A 17,192-nucleotide genomic window follows, 5' to 3' on the forward strand; every position below is an offset into this window, starting at 1 on the left:
GGAGGTAGAGGCAGGAGAATCCCAAGTTCAAGGTCAGCCTGAACTCTGTCTCAAAAGAACATAAGATGGCCTGGTGGTGTAGCTTCATGGTAGAGCACTCGCCCAGCATGCTGGAGGCCCTGGGTTTACTATCCAGTATGGCAAAAAATAAAAATAAATAAATAAAATTAAATGCTGATAATTATTTTTACTGTAGTCACACGGCAGAAGGGGCTAGAACATGCCCAGAAAGGATGCCTTAGGGCAAGGATCCTGATTGTCACTTTCAAATCTCATACAAGTGTCCAACAAGTACCCTTTCAGAGTGCTTACCTTCTTCCTTTCTTCTCCACCCACTGCTGGTGAAGACAGTGTTAAATTACCCCTGACACAGGAACTTTCTGGGTGCTATTCTCTGCTTGGGGCCAACAGGGGAAACTTCAAAGAGATCTGGATGGAGACCAGGCTGACTCTTGCGTGGAACACGCTGTAGACCACAGAATGAACAGGCCATCTCCTCCATGACAGTGACTGTCATCTCACCTACTGGAAATCCAACCAGCAGCAGAAATACCATCTAGAGGAAAGGACTCGAAGATGGCACTCGGATCCAAACTCAGAGAAACGGACTTAGAATTAAAAACTCTTTGTTCCTCGGCCTGAGACTCCTCCAGTACACAGTCTTCAATCATTTAAATGCAGTAGCATTCCCAGTTTATTCTTATTACCCGTCAAGACAAATACCCAGGCTGACAGTCAGCAAGTTGCCTCAATGAATTTCTCCTTTTCTATGCAATACCACAAATGTCTGTGAGCATCATGTTGCGTTTTGGTTCCCCAAAACTTATTTTGAGGATAAACTTCAAGATGGCTGCAGGCTCTACCTAGGTAGGCAGTGGAAAGGAGAGGCTGGGAGATGGCATTAATAATGATAAACATGAACACTGACAAATAATTGAATTTCTGTATCCCCATGGGTCTGAAAAGCAGTTCTGGCTCCATTCTAATATTCCCCAAATTTCATATCTTTCACTGTATTTCACCCCAAGGAAGTTCAGCATTTCTACTCTAACAGATAATCTGTATTGCTTCTTCCTGACGCTCTGAAATCCCCAAATTAAATATGATCCTCTGCCAAGACACCAAATTTATCTTGACCTCCTTTTTCTGGGCAATGGTCTTGATCTTATGAAATACAAATAATAAAAAAAATTAAATGAATGAATTTTTGAAAAACTGAAAGCACATGGCGAGGGTCACAATCCAACTGGTATAAAATTGGGGACCACAGAGGTCGAATGACTTGCTCATTATTACACTGCATGGGAAAAGGCAAGAACCCAAATCTCCTGGCTCTAAATTCACTGTTTTTCTCCTATTACACCATGCCGCATCAAAATCCAAAACTTCCTGGCTGGATTTCTAATAGCTCAGCTGATAAGTATCGAGATCCTTGGCTAGCTTCACAAATCCAGCACCAGTGGCACAGTACTGGTGCACAAGGGACAATAATTTTATGATCAAAAAAGCAAAATCACACCTTGATTTTTTAAAAAACAGAATGCACATCTACTGCTGAATACCTGTACTTGGTCACGCACAATTCCGTAAGGGTTGGGTTGGAGGGGGGCACTCTTAATATAAGGGGATTAACATGGGGTCCCAAGGACAATGTTGAGGGGGATCCATGAATCTCGTGTTTTCCATCTTGATATGTTTCAGAGTGTTCCATGTTAGCTCATGTGAATTTTTACATTAACATTCATTTTTGTGAGACAAACAACCCTGGTTTTCATTAGATTCTCAAATATTTCATCTTGAAATACTAGGAATCCCTAATCTAATACAATTATTTCTTCTCTCTGAGGTTTTATCTTGTGAATTTCACAACACCCCTTACCACCACTCTCCTTAAAGTGCTTAATGTGATATTAGAATTGATTTAGTAATATTTGGGTTTGTTTTTTTTTTTAATCAACCAACTTCTGACCATAATGCTGCAGGCCCTGGCTAGCAACTACTAGCTAAGTATCAAGGTGGCCCTGGGTATTGCCACTGACCGTGGTTGACAGAATTCTTTTCAAAAATACATTCTTAATCATGAAACAGGCCCTAAACTTGACTCAATTTAAAAGAGAAGCTCCAAAGATGAAATTTTCATGATTTTCATTCTTTGCCTAAAATCCACTTTATGAAATAGTGACTTTTAAAAAACTTTAAGGTCAGGCTGACTATATCAAGAATGATAAGATTCTGAAATATATAAACTGTGGCTATTAAGCACTCAGATATAAGGGTCCTCTTTAGTAGAAATCAGGGTTACTATATAGTTGAAACCTAACTATCCATCATAAACACCTTCAATACATTTGAAATAGCAGGGTGGACAGCTTCTCTCACACTGAGGGTCATTTATGAAGCGATCAAAGGCTGTAGTGGGAAAAAGAAGTATGAAGAGGGACAAGGCTTTATGGAATGAATAACTTTTCTCATTCTCAATATTTCTTAGGTTCTTTTACAACAAATTGCTTGGCTCTTGAGAACAGACTCATAAAAGAAGTGAAATATATTTTCTATCCTGAACTGAACTCTTTTTTTAATATATAAAGTTGTAATGACCCTTTCCAAACAATACGAGCCAACACTTTAAAAATTTCCATTGTTTCAAAGATACAAATGACTCTGTGCATCTTTGTCTATTAACTGAAGGAAGAAGGAAAACACATGAAAGTCATTTGAAAGACATCTCCTAGGAGTTAGGCTGGCAAGCTGGAAAAGCCCAGTCATCTCCCTACCTAGATAAGTGGAGTTTTCCAAATGACTAAGGGGATCAACAGTGGAGCAGGGCCAGACATTTGAATGTTATAAAGGAGACTCGGTATTGGCCCCTAGAGAGAGAATCCACCGAGCAGTTCTTTTATGGCCAGCCGACCTCTCTAAGACACACAGCCCTACCTTGAGTGGAAGGAAACCAAAACAAAACAATATCTTCAAGTGATTTACACACAATTCAAACAGAATTTCTCCAGGCTCAGAAAATTTGAAGTTTATTCTCTCCATGCTATGCCAGTCCTTCCTTTTTTTTTTTTTTTTTGCAAATAGAACTTCGAGACAAGTAGCCATTTCTTAGTCACTCAAGATCAAAATTCCTTCTCCTTTAACCTCAAAACATTAGTGACAGTAACTGTGCATCATTTGGAATGTTTGGGGGATTCTTTCCCTCAATAAGAAACTTGACTGGACGTATTTTGAAAAGTATCTCCGCAGCCCTGTTCAACACCCCTTCCATTGGTAGCAAACACTAGACATGTGATTTGATCTAGCAATGAGTTCCTGAAACCAGGGTTTAGGAAAGCTGACAATAGCTCAATTGGGTGATTATCAATCACTCAGGATAATATTCTGGAAGAGAAAAGATAGCACATAGAGCATTTTTCTCATGGAAAAAATAAGCTTTTGAAGTAGAGATGATCACCCACAATGCCTAAGTGAAAATTCATACCTTCACAGAGGAGATGGTGTAACACAGTCTAGTCAGAAAGACCCTAGGACACATCTTAACTTGGCCAATAGATCCTGGGCAATTTACTTTATCTGAAACTAAGTTTCCCCACTTAGAGACTCATAATGATGATGACAGTAATACCTAGCTCACAGTGTTGAAATAATTAAATGACATAATGCATGTAAAACACTGAACTCAGTGCCTAGCACATAGTAAGCACTCAAAAGATGTGAATGTAGCTATTGTTATTACTAGGTTTTTAATGATCAAAATCAACACATGGAAAGAAAGTTCCTAATTTTTCCTTCCTTGTAATTCTGTTCTTGTATACAAAAATTCCCTTATGTATACCTGTGTTTCCTCCAACAAGAAAAAAAAAACTCTTTTCCCTGGGGGAGGCATTACAACTGCACAGAACATTTTGCAAGTGCCCATTATCCCCTTTACTTTCTCAGGAATCGAATTGTTCTGAACTTTTGCATTCCCCCCTACCCCTCATCTTCCATGGTTGTTCCCAAGGGGTCAAATTAACTTACAACAAAATCAGCATTCCTCTTCCCTAACTTGGAGAAGGAATCAGAATTCCCAGGCCAAAGGGGTCCCTTTGAGCAGCTCAGAGGCATCTCGAACCAACAGGCAAGAAAGAGCAGCCATTCATGGAACAAATAAATGATTTGCATTTCCAAGGATGTGGGGAAACATATTAGTTATAATTAGCAAACACACAGAGTCCCCGTGACAGCTTCACTTTACAAACCCTTGAATGTTTGACAAGAAAAGGTCATGTTTTGTAAAATCCTCAAAAGGTCATTCAATAACAAATCACATGAATGAAATCGCAAGGGTTCAGGGAGGTTAACAGAGACACCACTGGCAGTAAAGTGCGTTTTCAAGGTAAACAAGGAAAGAGGGAGAGCGGCCTGGCCTCAGCTCTGGAAGGGGAGAAATACAAGCAATCTCTAATTTACCAAACACTATAATTTCAAGACATTTTCTCTGTACTTGGTGGTTTAACACTGAATGTTATTTCTTGTGTTCCGCACACTTGGGGGATTAGCAGATAACAGCCCAGCAACGTTTCAGCAGTTGTTCAAAAGGTCTGGGCTGATCTCCGGCGAGGCTTTCATTTTAATTTTTATTTTTTAATGCATCTCATGAGTCGGTCCTGCTAAGACAAAAAGGTAGCCACATACGAGGCACGTGCACACCTATGGATGAATCCCCCAGCGGCATGTCCCACACCCCACACAGACCCCAAATCTGGAAACTTGAGCCCAGAAGCCTTTTCTTCTGACACTTTGACCTGCTCATGACCTCTTCCTTCCCAGGTCTATTTTCTTCTTCAACAAGAGCCAGCAGCACATCTCTCACAGTCAGGAACAACAAAGGCTTGTTTATATAGGGTAATTTAGCGACAGGATCAGCAGCCAGAAAAGGATGATGTATCTGGTCCACAGGTCAAAAGCACAATTCCGACGTGCAGGGCCGACAGGTTTAAGGGAGGGCTCCCTAAGGGACAAGGCCAATGAGCAGACTGCCTTTCAGAAACTGGGACCAGTGCAAGGAAAGTGGAAGTGTCCTCTAAACTGTCTCAGACTCAGCACACCCTTCACACATGCAGGGTATTAAGACTAAGAACTCTGTGAAAGAAGGTGCTGGAGCCTGAGATCAGGGAGAGAAGGAGCACAGAACCCACACCTCCCAGAGGGCAGAGTCAGCCCTTGGAAAAGAGGAAGAACTCACAACTTAGCAGCGGAAAAACCTAGGGCCTGACTTGCTTTGTGACTTTGTGACCTATCTAGGCCTTGGTTTTCCCATTTGTAAAATGGGCTTATACTCAATCTTGCTTACTTTTGCAAGAAAGAAAAAAAAAGAAGAAGAAGAAGATGATAGTGCCAGGAAAAAGCAACATGTTTTTTTTTTCACACCAGGAAGGGCTTGGGGGGAAGCAGTCCGGACGGATCACCATTCACACCCATGTCTTACTCCAGCCTCAGACTCTCCTGGAGAAACCACTAAGGCAGCGACATGTGGCTCTTTGAATTTTAGTAAATTAAGGTTCATTGAAATTTAAAATTCATTCCCTCAGTCATAATGGTCCAATGCTCAATGGCTACCCAGGGCTGATCACTCCCCTACTGGACAATGGAGATGCAGAACATTCCCACCCTCACAGAACATTCGTCCCACCAGGCAGCATAGCTGAGCGCTACCTGCTCCAGGTGAAGGACAAGCCTGCTCAGCTTTCATCCTCTCTGTGGCATCCCGCTTCACCCCAGGTTCTTGCATTCTATACCCACCCTAGAGGACCATCTCCATCTACAGCCCCTGACAGATGGTTCTGAACACGTCCCTCTCACCTTTACAATTACCTGCCGACCATAAAACCCTACCAGGTTGGCGACTGTTTGATGAGAATGACGGTCAGAACCAGGACACCTCACTTTGTCTTTCTTGCCAACTATTTTAGCTTATTTGCCACGAGTACAGGGTATAATTAATATCACACAGGAGCCAGCATTGTCATTTTTCAAATCATTTCCCTGGAAATGTTCTACACCTCTTAATGGCCCTGCTAATGCTGTAGCTGTCATGTTTTGGACAGCTGCACTTTTACAAGACAAACTCTGTAGCGCCAGGAGACTCTCTGCAGACTTTTCAGCTCAGAGGCTCAGAGGCCGTGCACGCCAGCCGGTAATGGCTAGATGGAAATCTTTGATTAATTTTTTTTACCTCTTGGTGCTGAGTGTTCCTCAAGTGTCACCTTCCCGGCTTCCATCCCCAGCCACCTCTCCCCTTCTTGCCCTCTTCCTCCCCTCACCTACCTCCTCTCTTCCATGCTGCCTGATGGACAGGGGATGAGTGAAATAGGTCCAAAGCATATAACTGATTAAAGCCAGGACACTCCATTCAGGGGTGACAAGGCTTACGCATCTGGATAAAAGCCAGGCCCCTTTGCTAAATGCCACACACTGAGAAAGTGTGGCCCTTCAGGCCTATGATTTTATCTTTCAGGAATAAGCTTTTTTCCTCCATGACAACCTCTTAGCAAAAGGTTCAAATTTCTCTAGGTCCTGGGTATGTGTGAGGAAGAGGGGGAAGGAGGAGGACCAGGAAAGGAGTTATATTTGAAGGTCTCCCAGGAGCCACACACAAGGCAAGCGAGGGTAATCTGAACCACACCAAATATTTATTAAGGGAAAAGGAATGAAGATGCTTTCAAACAAGAAGGAGACACTCGCCAGATCATATTAGGTAGTAACAGGGAATTTTGTTGGTGCTTTTTGCAGGTTAAATTTTTTTCTTTCAATAAACGATTTGAAATAGGGGGAAATGTTGGGTTGAATGTTATTGCCAGAGACTATGTCGTCCCGCACTGTCCAGGAAATCCTTCTCTGCTGAGGCCTTACGTCTTAAAAGGCAGCCAAAGCCAGTCTGGGGACATGGCTCTTTTTTGTAGGCTAAACAGCAGTGTCAACTCTCTGCTCCTTTAATACCGTGTTTATTAGTGATCCATAGCCCAGGGAGAGACGAGCTCACAACTTCCTTTCACGCTGCGTCTGCAAAATGCTACAGAAAGTTGGACTCATCAGTGAAGCAGCAGGTCCCTTGGTTGAAACCAGCCAGGCCAGAAAAGTGACATGAACAGGATGCTGCTAAACATGCACAATTCGAAAATACACACTGTATTCTCTTCTGCATGATTTGCTGCCATTTAAAAGACAATAAACAGCAACTTTAGATTGCTAACAACGTGTCATTTAAGGTTTGCTGTTGCTCAACATCAAGAAAAATCAATGCTGGCTCTACGGGGGCAGCAAACCCCGAGAACGGAGCTCCATTTCAGGTCTGTTTGAACTCATTTCCTTTCTCCATGGTTGCCCCCTTGTACTCCCCCTCAGGCGTCCCCTCGCAGCAGGCTGACAGCTTGACACATTGACAGCTCGCACTGAATGACAACTGATTTGTACAAATTTCAAGCCTTATAAATCTACCTGTCACAACAACAACATAAAAGCGCCCAGGCCCAGCAGGTAATTCAGAAAAAGCTTCCCTTGACGGCACTTTCTGAAAAGCAATGGCGTGCCTCCTGCCAAAAATTCCAACTATCATCCTTGTATAACTTTGAATAAAAATTCAGGGCCCATTTTCTTGCCAACAGGCTACCAATCGTCTTATTTAAAGATTAAAAAGAGCGAGCGGCAAAGAGGGGGGAAAAACATCCACACAATTTCATTTTCTACTGATATGAAAGTCACACCACCTGCTATGCCAGGATTACCACACCGTTTTTCTCTCCAGTGCTCAGAAGGAGTAAATGATGGAGGCTTTTTACGGTATTTAAACAATATCCCAGATTGCAGGGACTGAGCCTCCCAGCACCCTCCCGGCTCACCCGGGGCCAGTCCTGCTGCCAGGACAAAGTGTTCAACCTGGTAGGGGGCTCAGGTGAGGGTCCGAGCTGTTGGCCACTGTTTTAACTACCCCAAGATTCCTCCCAAACAAAAGCCCTCATGTCTCCTTAGATCCATTCACCCCACCCATTTTCTTAATATCATGGAACTTCAAATCATATTATCTCATCACCACCTCTTTAATCTGCAAGAAAACTGGAGTTGAGAATTCAGCCTTCATCTTTAGGTGTGGTTTTACAACCAGGTAGAACCCTGAAGAAAAAAAAAATTGAGCAAAATAAGAACAAGTGACTCAAAGAAATTAAAGCACAAAAGTGTTTAAACAGGAAGGAGAAGTTTACGAAAAACCTCTCAACTTCTACTAGTCAAGCCCTTCCAGTTCCACTTTGTGTGAAAAGTAGTTGGCACAATTTCTCATGCATCACATTGCTCATGTAAAATCTCCCAGCACAACTGGTAGGCAGAAAAATCGACTTGGTTTTGCCTTTGAGGGTTTCACGTAAGCAAAGGTGGATACAGGTAAGGTGAGTCCTAGGGAGAAGGTGTGGACCATGGCTGAGAGCAAAGTGACACTCCCCCAACAGGCAGAACTCAGAAGCAACAGGGGTGCCAGCAAAGTCACAGTGCAAGTCACCTCCATCTTCAGTAGAGGCAGACAACACCAACAGTGATGAGGACAGGTGTTTTGATTTCAAATTCTAGCTTTTGCATCTAGGAGTTGTGTTCACTTTGGGTGAGTTATATTTACACTCTCTCTGTACTTCAGTTTCACCTTCTGCAAAGTAGGATCATGATCATACCAACCTCGGAGAGTGGGAGGACTAAATACCTGTGAAGAGTTCACAGTAAACAATATCTTTTCAGTTATTCATTCATTTAGACACAAATGCACACAAAAAGTTTTATGTGCTATAAGGAAAAAGAAAAATTATTATTATATCATCCTATTATTAATATTAACCCTCTTTCAGATTCCAGAAATATAGTCATCCCTCGAATATGCACAGGGATTGGTGTCAGAACTCACCTGAAGATACAAAACTCCATGGAGGCTCAAGTCCCTTTTATAAAATGGTGAGGCATTCGCATACGACCTACTCACATCCTTCCCATCATCTCTAAATTACCTGTAATACCTAATACAATGTAATGCCGTGCACATAGTTGTTATGCTGTATTGTTTAGGAAATAATGACAAGTAAAAAAAGGTGTGCATGTTCAGTGCAAATGCAATTTTTTCAAAGATTCTCAACCCACTGTTGGATGGATCTATAAGATGTGGAATGCATGGATACAGAGACTCTCTAATTACTTTTCTCCCATGTGATTCAAGCTTCCAGTGTAAAAACAAGGTGGGGGGATAGGAGGGAATAAGCCCTGAAAGTGTTGTGACCTATTTAGTTGAAATGTACAGATTAGAGATCTTTGTGGCTGGGCTGCATTTCTTTCCTACTCTATGTTTGAAATGAATTTCTCTATCTACTCTTTCTACTTGCTTCTTTGTGAATTCATGACTAATGAAGCCATCCAGTGTGTGTTGGAAAAATATGTATTAATTTACAAATACATAATTTTCATTGTCTTAATACCATTTGTCACTTAGAAATACTATGAATGTGTGAATTACAAAGTAAGAAAAATAATCTGTACACATAATGTACACACTAATATGTGAATAGACATTAAATATTATGTAAAGAAAAGAGAATACTTTGGCCCAAAACATCGCTAATGCCAGTATTAGTTGGCTAATCTGAAATTTAAATCAGAGAATAAAATATGTCATGTCCACTGTCAACATTAGCTGGACCCTAAAATATAACCAGGAGTAGAATTATCCCAATTATCTGAACTGATCCAAACATGTAGTATTCTTGTTATTAATCTTCTTGATTTGGTTAATGTCAAGACTGATATGAACCAGTTGAATTTCTGCTTCTGAAAAGGAATGGAAACCAGCAAATCTATTATTTTACAACTATTTGTATGACAAAGAACATGCGTTTTGATGATGGGCCATTAGCAGTAAAACTGGGTTCAAATTTCACAAACACTTTTGAATTTCAAAAGATTTGTGTTTTGTACTAAGAAGTCAAAAATCAAAATTTTCATATAAAAAAATAATTGATAAGGCATAAACCCAAAACAACTGCACTGTAAATCCTCGTAGAATGAGATGGAGGGAAAACAAGCAACTACTTATGGAATTGATGAGAACAATATTTTACATTAACTAAAGCAGACTTCTTTTTCAACTTTCATCAGTAAAAGGTGAACATGGGAGCAGATGAGGAATGGACAGAAAAAAAACAAGATATCTCGGATAAATTTCATGTTTGAGCCAATATCCACCCAGAGTAAGTAAATGAGATTTTTTTTTTTTTTTTTTGGTTAACCATTCAATTTTCAACAGTATTTTTTTGGCTTAACAAAATGATGACTAATATTTTTGCTAGCAAATGTCTTTTGGACATCAATCACCAAGATTTAACAAATGCTGTCTCACATATGCTGGGGTCCCCCTACTGTGACCAGTGAAATAACAAATCATTCAGTGGAGAACTTCAGGGCTGACAAAGGCATTATCAAGTATAGCACTGGTCAGCAAAGTCTCACACGGGCCCAGGGAGAGTACTCAAAAAAAAAAACAAAAATAAGCAGGAAACTTCTACCTGCAGAACATATGATGTCTTGTCAGTATTTTATATTTGTTAGTATGTTTTAACCATTTGTTTCCTAGAAAGAAAAAGCAATGTTTTCAGATGTGTTGGTCTTTGGTGCCTATGAAGTTCTTTTCATACCCCAAGAGGCCTCTTACGAGGCTGCTTTTTCCTCCATTTCAGTAAGGGCCCAACTGGGACCTCAGAATGCTCTCCATCTTTAGCCATCAGTCCAGGAAAGCCGAGAGGCTTCAAGCCACAAAGGTATTTCCTTGTAGCCTAGGAAAAAGCCCCAACTGCTACTCACTGAGAAAACCACTAAACCTCTAGAATTGCTGCCTTCCCTGTGCCCTAGCACAGAATCCTCTGGTTCAGGACCCTCTCCTCTTCCCTCCCGGCTGCCCATCAACAGGTGTGCCCATGACAACCAGAGGCATTTTCAGTCCTCCAACCAATACCTTGAGAAGAGTGGCTGAGTTTCTACTACTGGTGGGTCTCTGTCCACAATTGCCAGGACAAAAGGACCCACTCGATGCAATCTTTCCCATAGAACACCTGGTCAAAAGACATTTTCCTACCATCTGAGGTCATGTGAAAAGCCCATACCGTAAGTCACCAGGGAAGGCTGAGGATCACCCCCTCCCATGGTCTCCTCACCTCCATTTACAAGCAAAGCCATCTGAGGCCATAAACCACTTAATTAGGTGCCACCTTCCCAGGTTAAAGGCCACCAAGAGTCCAGGCTTGGCTTGTTTGGCGCCCCCCAGGGGCAAGACAAGAGAGCTGTCCAGGAAACAAGGGAGAGAGGATTCACACAGCCTCTGGCTTGAACTTCCATGGAATCAGTAAATTTTTACCACTTAGGATAAGCCATGTTATTTGTAACTGTCAGAGGAAGGAAAATCTGTAATTGTTAAGGGGGATGAAGCCTGTGCAAATTCTTTCCTGTGCAAAGTGAACAGTCAATCACTTTTATAAGGACAGCAACAACTGAAACTATCCATTCGTATACTTTCCTTTAGTCAACAATATTACCTTTAGTAATCTGGGGAATGTGCATCCATAAATTACAGAAAGTGTTATTGCATTGCTGAATAAACAGCAACATTTCCATCAGCAGCAGCGGTGGCAGCCCCACAAAGGTATAACAAACAGACTCAATCATTTTCTTGTCAAGCTTTGCAATGACTGCAGAGTTTACTGCTGGAGATAATGTTGCTTTCCTCAGCATTGTGTGCCAAACTGCAAACTGCTTATTAAAACAAAACCTCTTTTTCAGAGCAGCATGAGTTGGATAATCACTTATTGCACTCAAGAAAAAACAGGTTTGGTGCCCAGAGGAGGTTAACAATCAGGCATATGTGTTAACATTTGGTTGGTAAAGACTGGTTAAAAAATAAATTATCCCACGTCAGGGTGGGAAAGGGAAGGAGGTGACTTACTAAACATGGCTGCCCCCAGGTTGACTATTTTCCTTATGACATCATTCAGTTTTTCTGACAATGTGTTCAGAAAAACACGGCACTGACCTAGTATGCCTGATAGAAGATTTGGCATAGTGGTTCAGAAAGAGGAGGAGGAGGGATGGAGAAGATTATAGAAGGAAACCAGAAGTGAAATGAAGCCTGTTACTCTCCAGATGAAGAAATCTCTGGGAAAAAAAAAAAAAACCTACATTCCAGGGATTGGAGAGAAGATTGAAGAAAAAAGTACAGAGGGAAGCGAATAAACTTTAAGAACTAGGCATTTGTGACTAAACTATTTCTGAAGACAGCACCTATTATTACTCTTCGAAGAAATCGCTTGACATAACTAAGCCAGCAATAGCACTGAAAAACCATCCTCAATTTTCTTCGCTTAAAATAGATTGACAGCCATTTTACTGAGCCCGAGGAACAGGTAAGCCGAGATGGAGCCTGGCAGGCCCCCGTGTCAGGAGCACAGCAGCCAAAGGAAAACCATTATTCCTGACTCCAGAGGAGCTGCCCCAATACTTTTTCATGTTTTTATTTTCCTTTTCATACCCATTACAGATGAATTAATATCAAAGTAGGCAGACCCTCTTCCCTCAGCCCCCGCCTCCTCTGTCGCACCAGTTGGTGGCCTTGTGGTCCCAGATACCGACTATGCACAGGAAAGCCTATACTTTGGATGTCCCTATCAGGACAGGAAATGAGACTTTGAAGGCTTTATTATAACTTTGGGCAGCATATGAGGCCTAACTCCTATCACTGCTCTAAAATGAGAATAAGTAGAAAACAAAGAACAGTACCACAGTGTCGCGGGGAAAGGCAGCTGACGTCTGTACCACCCAGCTTCAGCCACAGCGGGGCCGAGAGGGCAAATGCCCAGTAGCATCCTGTTGTCCCAGGCTCCAGCCGCTCCTCCTCCCTGCTCTAAACCTGCAGAACCAAGGACCCTCCCAACTCTGCTCACTTCTCTTTGCCACCTCAGGGCCTCAAGCCATGCCATGCCCCCTGCCTAGATTGCTTCTCCTCCCTTGGCCTGGTTGATGGTTCACACATTAGTCACTTTCTCAGAGTAAGATCCTGCCTGACCACACCATCTAAGCTCCACTTCATCTGCTTGTTTTGCCCTTCTTCTTACTTCAGATGATTACATCACCTGAGATTATATGGTTCATGGATTTACTGGCATGTTTACTCCCTGTCTCCTCCACCAGAAGGTGAACTTCATGAGGGCAAAGATGCTGTCTTAGGAGCAACATCTCCAGCACCTAGCAAGTATTAAGTGAATTACTGAATATTCATTCCACAACATGTATAACTAGAACAAATTGTAAAAAGTAAGTTACTCAAAATATATATATTTTCATTCCATAGTTGCAGAGAAAATACCCTGATAAACATAAATCAGAAGACTGTCAGACCCAAATGATGGTTTCTGAGTATAACTAAGAGTCTTGATTATGGAAGGACTGTGGGGAATCTCAAAAAACGGGACCTGCTCATTCTTGTGTCTCTAAGAATTTACAGGACTTAGTTAACTGCTTTTATATTAGGGGCGGTACAAGCCATAGAGGATTTTTGTTCTGTTTGTGTAAATTTCAAAAATTAAGAAGTTGCCCATGACCAGAATAAAAGAACTTCAGTAAGGAGTTAGAAAACCTGGACTTCATACCCATCTCTGCCGCCAGATATAACTGAGAGCACATTTGCACACCTGAGGAAAGGCAGGCTCACCCCATGTTCTTGGATGCTATTTTTAATGTCCAATTACTGGTACAAAGAAATAAAAATTGAAAATAGTGGATCTACAACATCCATGTTCTCCCCCAGATTTATCAAAACTTAAGATGTTGAATCATATTTATACTAGACATTTTTTTAAAAAATTACTGTAGAAAGAAATGAGTGGGGCAGTGGTACACACTTGTTTTGCCCAGTGACTCAAGAGGCTGAGGCAGGAGGACTGCAAGGTCAAGACCCTATTTCAAAATAAAAAAGGACTGAGGATGTAGCTCAATGGTAAAGCACCCCCAGATTCAATCCTCAGTGCAATAAAAAAAAAGTGACTGTTTATCCATGTTATTATGAGGATTAGGTATATCTGGTCTTCAAAATATTTGTCACAATTAAATGCCACTTATTATAATAGCTACCAGCCTCTAAAGGCATTTGCCATAAATTTTCACCTTTATTCTCCTGCCAGCATTTTAAGTCTCTGTTCCTCTTCCACATCCCTCACCATGATTTCTTTTCAGTTATTTCTCCTGATCTCCTGCCTGATTCCCCAACTGCTTTCAAAGTTGGGTAAAACGATGTCATATGCCAAAATAAATTCCAAATAAGAAAACATTTTTTAAGGAGGCCATAAAAATACTAGGAGAAAATCAGGGAGAAATCCTTTCTACTGTAATGAAAAAAAACTAAAAGTCACGAAGTGGAAGACAATAAATTCAATTGCATAAAAATCAGCATCACATAGAGCTGTATAGCAAGACAAAAAATACAGCAAACAAAAACTCACCAGAAAACAAATTCAATCGGGGGAAAAGTATGAATTTATCACAGAAAGAGCATTAGTTACATACAGAGTACACACATGCACATAAAAATCACACACATGAAAAAACACATACACAAAGAGCTCTAAAACAATCAATAACAAGACAAAAACCTGATGGAAAAATGGACAAAGGACAAATCATGCAGTTCACTGAGAGGGAAATGCCTATTAAATGCATAATGGGATGCTTAACCTCATTCATAATAAGAGAAATGCAAATTAAAATACTAAGAAACCCTTTTTTATCTACCATATTGGCATAAATCCAAAAGTTTAATAACATACGCTGTAGGTGCGGCTGTGGGAAAACAGGCATGCTCCTGACATTGCTGGTGAGAGTATAAATTACTTCAGCTCCTGAGGAACACAATTTCGCAATGGCTATCAAAATTACAAATGCAAATAACCTTTGACCCAGTAAGCCTATTTCTGGGAATTTATCCTACAGATATACTTGCATCCAAAAATGGAAGTTTAAGATCATTCACTGCAGCTCTGTAATATTGAAAAGAAGAAAACAAGCACCAAGTCCATCAATGGAGATAAATATACAAATTATGAAGCATCCATGCAATGGAACACTATGCTTCCCATAAAAAATTAATGAGAACGTGCTCTATGTACTGCGATGGAAAGGCGTTTTCTTACGTGACAAAAGCAAAAGACAACAGTACAAAAAGAATGCTCCCTTTTATATAAACAGAAAATATGGATGCCTATTAAATATGATATTACAGGCTATCATTTTATAGGTTCAATCACTTAATTTTGCTTCAACATACAATATACATTTAAGTTTATATATTTGTATATATTTAATTTTAACATTTTAAAGATTTATTTAACTATTTATATTTACTTTTAATAAAAGTAAATATAAATATACATATATATTAATTATATATTTTATTTTGCTTATACCTATAACATCTAGAACTATAGAAAATACAAAAGAAAGTAGTAACAGTTACCTTCAGGGGTTTCCAGGGGAACTGTGCAAAATAAGGAACAGAATGGAAGGAAACTTTTCATAATCTTTCATCTCAGTTTTCAAATCATATAGGCATATTACCTACCAAATCCTGAAACTGATTAAAAACAATAATAAATCTCCACTCAGAATATTTTTAAAATAAAGGAAAAATAAGGAGGAACTTGGGGATAAAATTGACTTGTTTTATTTTATGTATATATGAAGATATAACAACAAATCCCACTATTGTGTATAATTATAATGCATGACAAAAGTTCAAATATAAGGAGAGAGAGCAAGCGCGTGAGAGAGAGAGCGAGTGAGAGCTTGCATGCTGGTCAGATCCACGTGCCCTAAATAGGGAAAAGAAGGTCCTGCCTGCTGAATGGGAAGGGACTCACGTGGACCCAGCAGGAACATAGCAGGAGTGGGAAGCTTCCACCTATTTTCAGCCCCACACCAAATCACCTACAACATGCAAAATCCAGTGCACTTTTGACAAAAGCAAAAAGCCCCTGATGGTCCGTTTCCTTTCTTTGGCCATTACTGCACTTGCTGGCTGCCCTCTATCTGACTATCTTTTCTCCAGCCTTCTCAGGGATGACTTCCCAACTCCCCAACTCCAGCACTCTTTTCTACCTGGAGACAAATTCTTTCTCACTTCACACCTCTGATCCCTGCAGGTCATTCTTAACCCCATTCAATCTTCCTTCTCTCAGATCTTGCTGGGTTCACAGCAGGTGGCTGGAGCAGCAACCTAGTGCTACCTTGAGATTATCAGTGAACAAAAGAAAAAGATCAAAGGGAAACAGTGTCTATCTAGTTTCCCTAAGAAAACATAAGCAAGAATCCATTATCCATTTCTCTTTAGCTAGTATTCAGTTGTGTAAAAAAAGAGACCCTGGGGGCAAGATTTTCAGAATTATACCAGAAACATCCATTGCACACTGCTTCTTCAAAGGTCCCCGGCTCTGCCCATTGCCTGATGAAGTGAGCCTGAAGGGACACACAGGAACCAATTAGTCATGTTCCCTAATTTGGCTCATTGAACTAGGGCGCTCAAGTGGAAGTATGACTATCCACAAGGACCAGCAATCGCTCATGTTAGATTGGAACCACTCACCTTTCCAGCCTGTCACAATATCTTTGGATTCCAACTGTCATTCAAAATTAACAATTCTAGATCAAAATTCCCTGATTCAAGTTATCCAAAGACTGGACCAGTAGATCAAACGTTTTAGCCATGGCAAACCTCATGGAACTCTGGACAGAGGACTGCAATATACCATTAGAGATCCTAAGGAAATTCTACATAATCTATTTTATATACCTTCTTACATACTTTTTCTTAAAAATTTTAAGTATACATGTAAAAAGGTTAGTAGAATGTTAAATGTATGCATTCAAAGAACATGGAGCTACTGTGGTATATATTAGAATGAACAAATAAAAAAAGAAAACAATATGGAGAAATTGGAGCCCTTGGTAGAAATGCAATATTTTGCGGCTGCTATGAAAACCAGGATGGAGGGTCTTCAAAAAATTAAAAATAGAACTACTTTATGATCCAGCAGTCCTAATTCTGAGTATTTATCAAATTTTAAAAAAAAGCATATCGAAGTGATATTAGC

General features: G+C 40.5%; 1 protein-coding gene across 15 annotated transcripts in view; it reads right to left on the bottom strand.

The window, feature by feature from the left end:
* Lrmda (leucine rich melanocyte differentiation associated) overlaps window positions 1-17,192 on the bottom strand; it is a 994,383-nt gene that overhangs the window by 853,227 nt on the left and 123,964 nt on the right. For 3 of the 15 annotated variants that reach the window (XR_013435024.1, XR_013435022.1, XM_078039737.1), the window contains exon 1: window positions 12,832-12,981. The exons of 5 other annotated variants lie outside the window; for them this stretch is intronic. Coding sequence is in view for 7 of the 10 variants with exons in the window: in XM_078039737.1 (XP_077895863.1) it covers window positions 12,832-12,917 (86 nt within the window). In the remaining 3 variants the exon portion in view is untranslated. Of the gene's footprint in view, window positions 1-12,831; window positions 13,093-17,192 lie in introns of those variants that run through there. 7 more of the 15 variants (XR_013435025.1, XM_078039713.1, XM_078039707.1 and 4 more) reach the window with 7 other exon arrangements.

Source organism: Ictidomys tridecemlineatus, chromosome 1 (genome assembly GCF_052094955.1).
Source record: "Ictidomys tridecemlineatus isolate mIctTri1 chromosome 1, mIctTri1.hap1, whole genome shotgun sequence".
Classification (NCBI taxonomy): Eukaryota; Metazoa; Chordata; class Mammalia; order Rodentia; family Sciuridae; genus Ictidomys; species Ictidomys tridecemlineatus.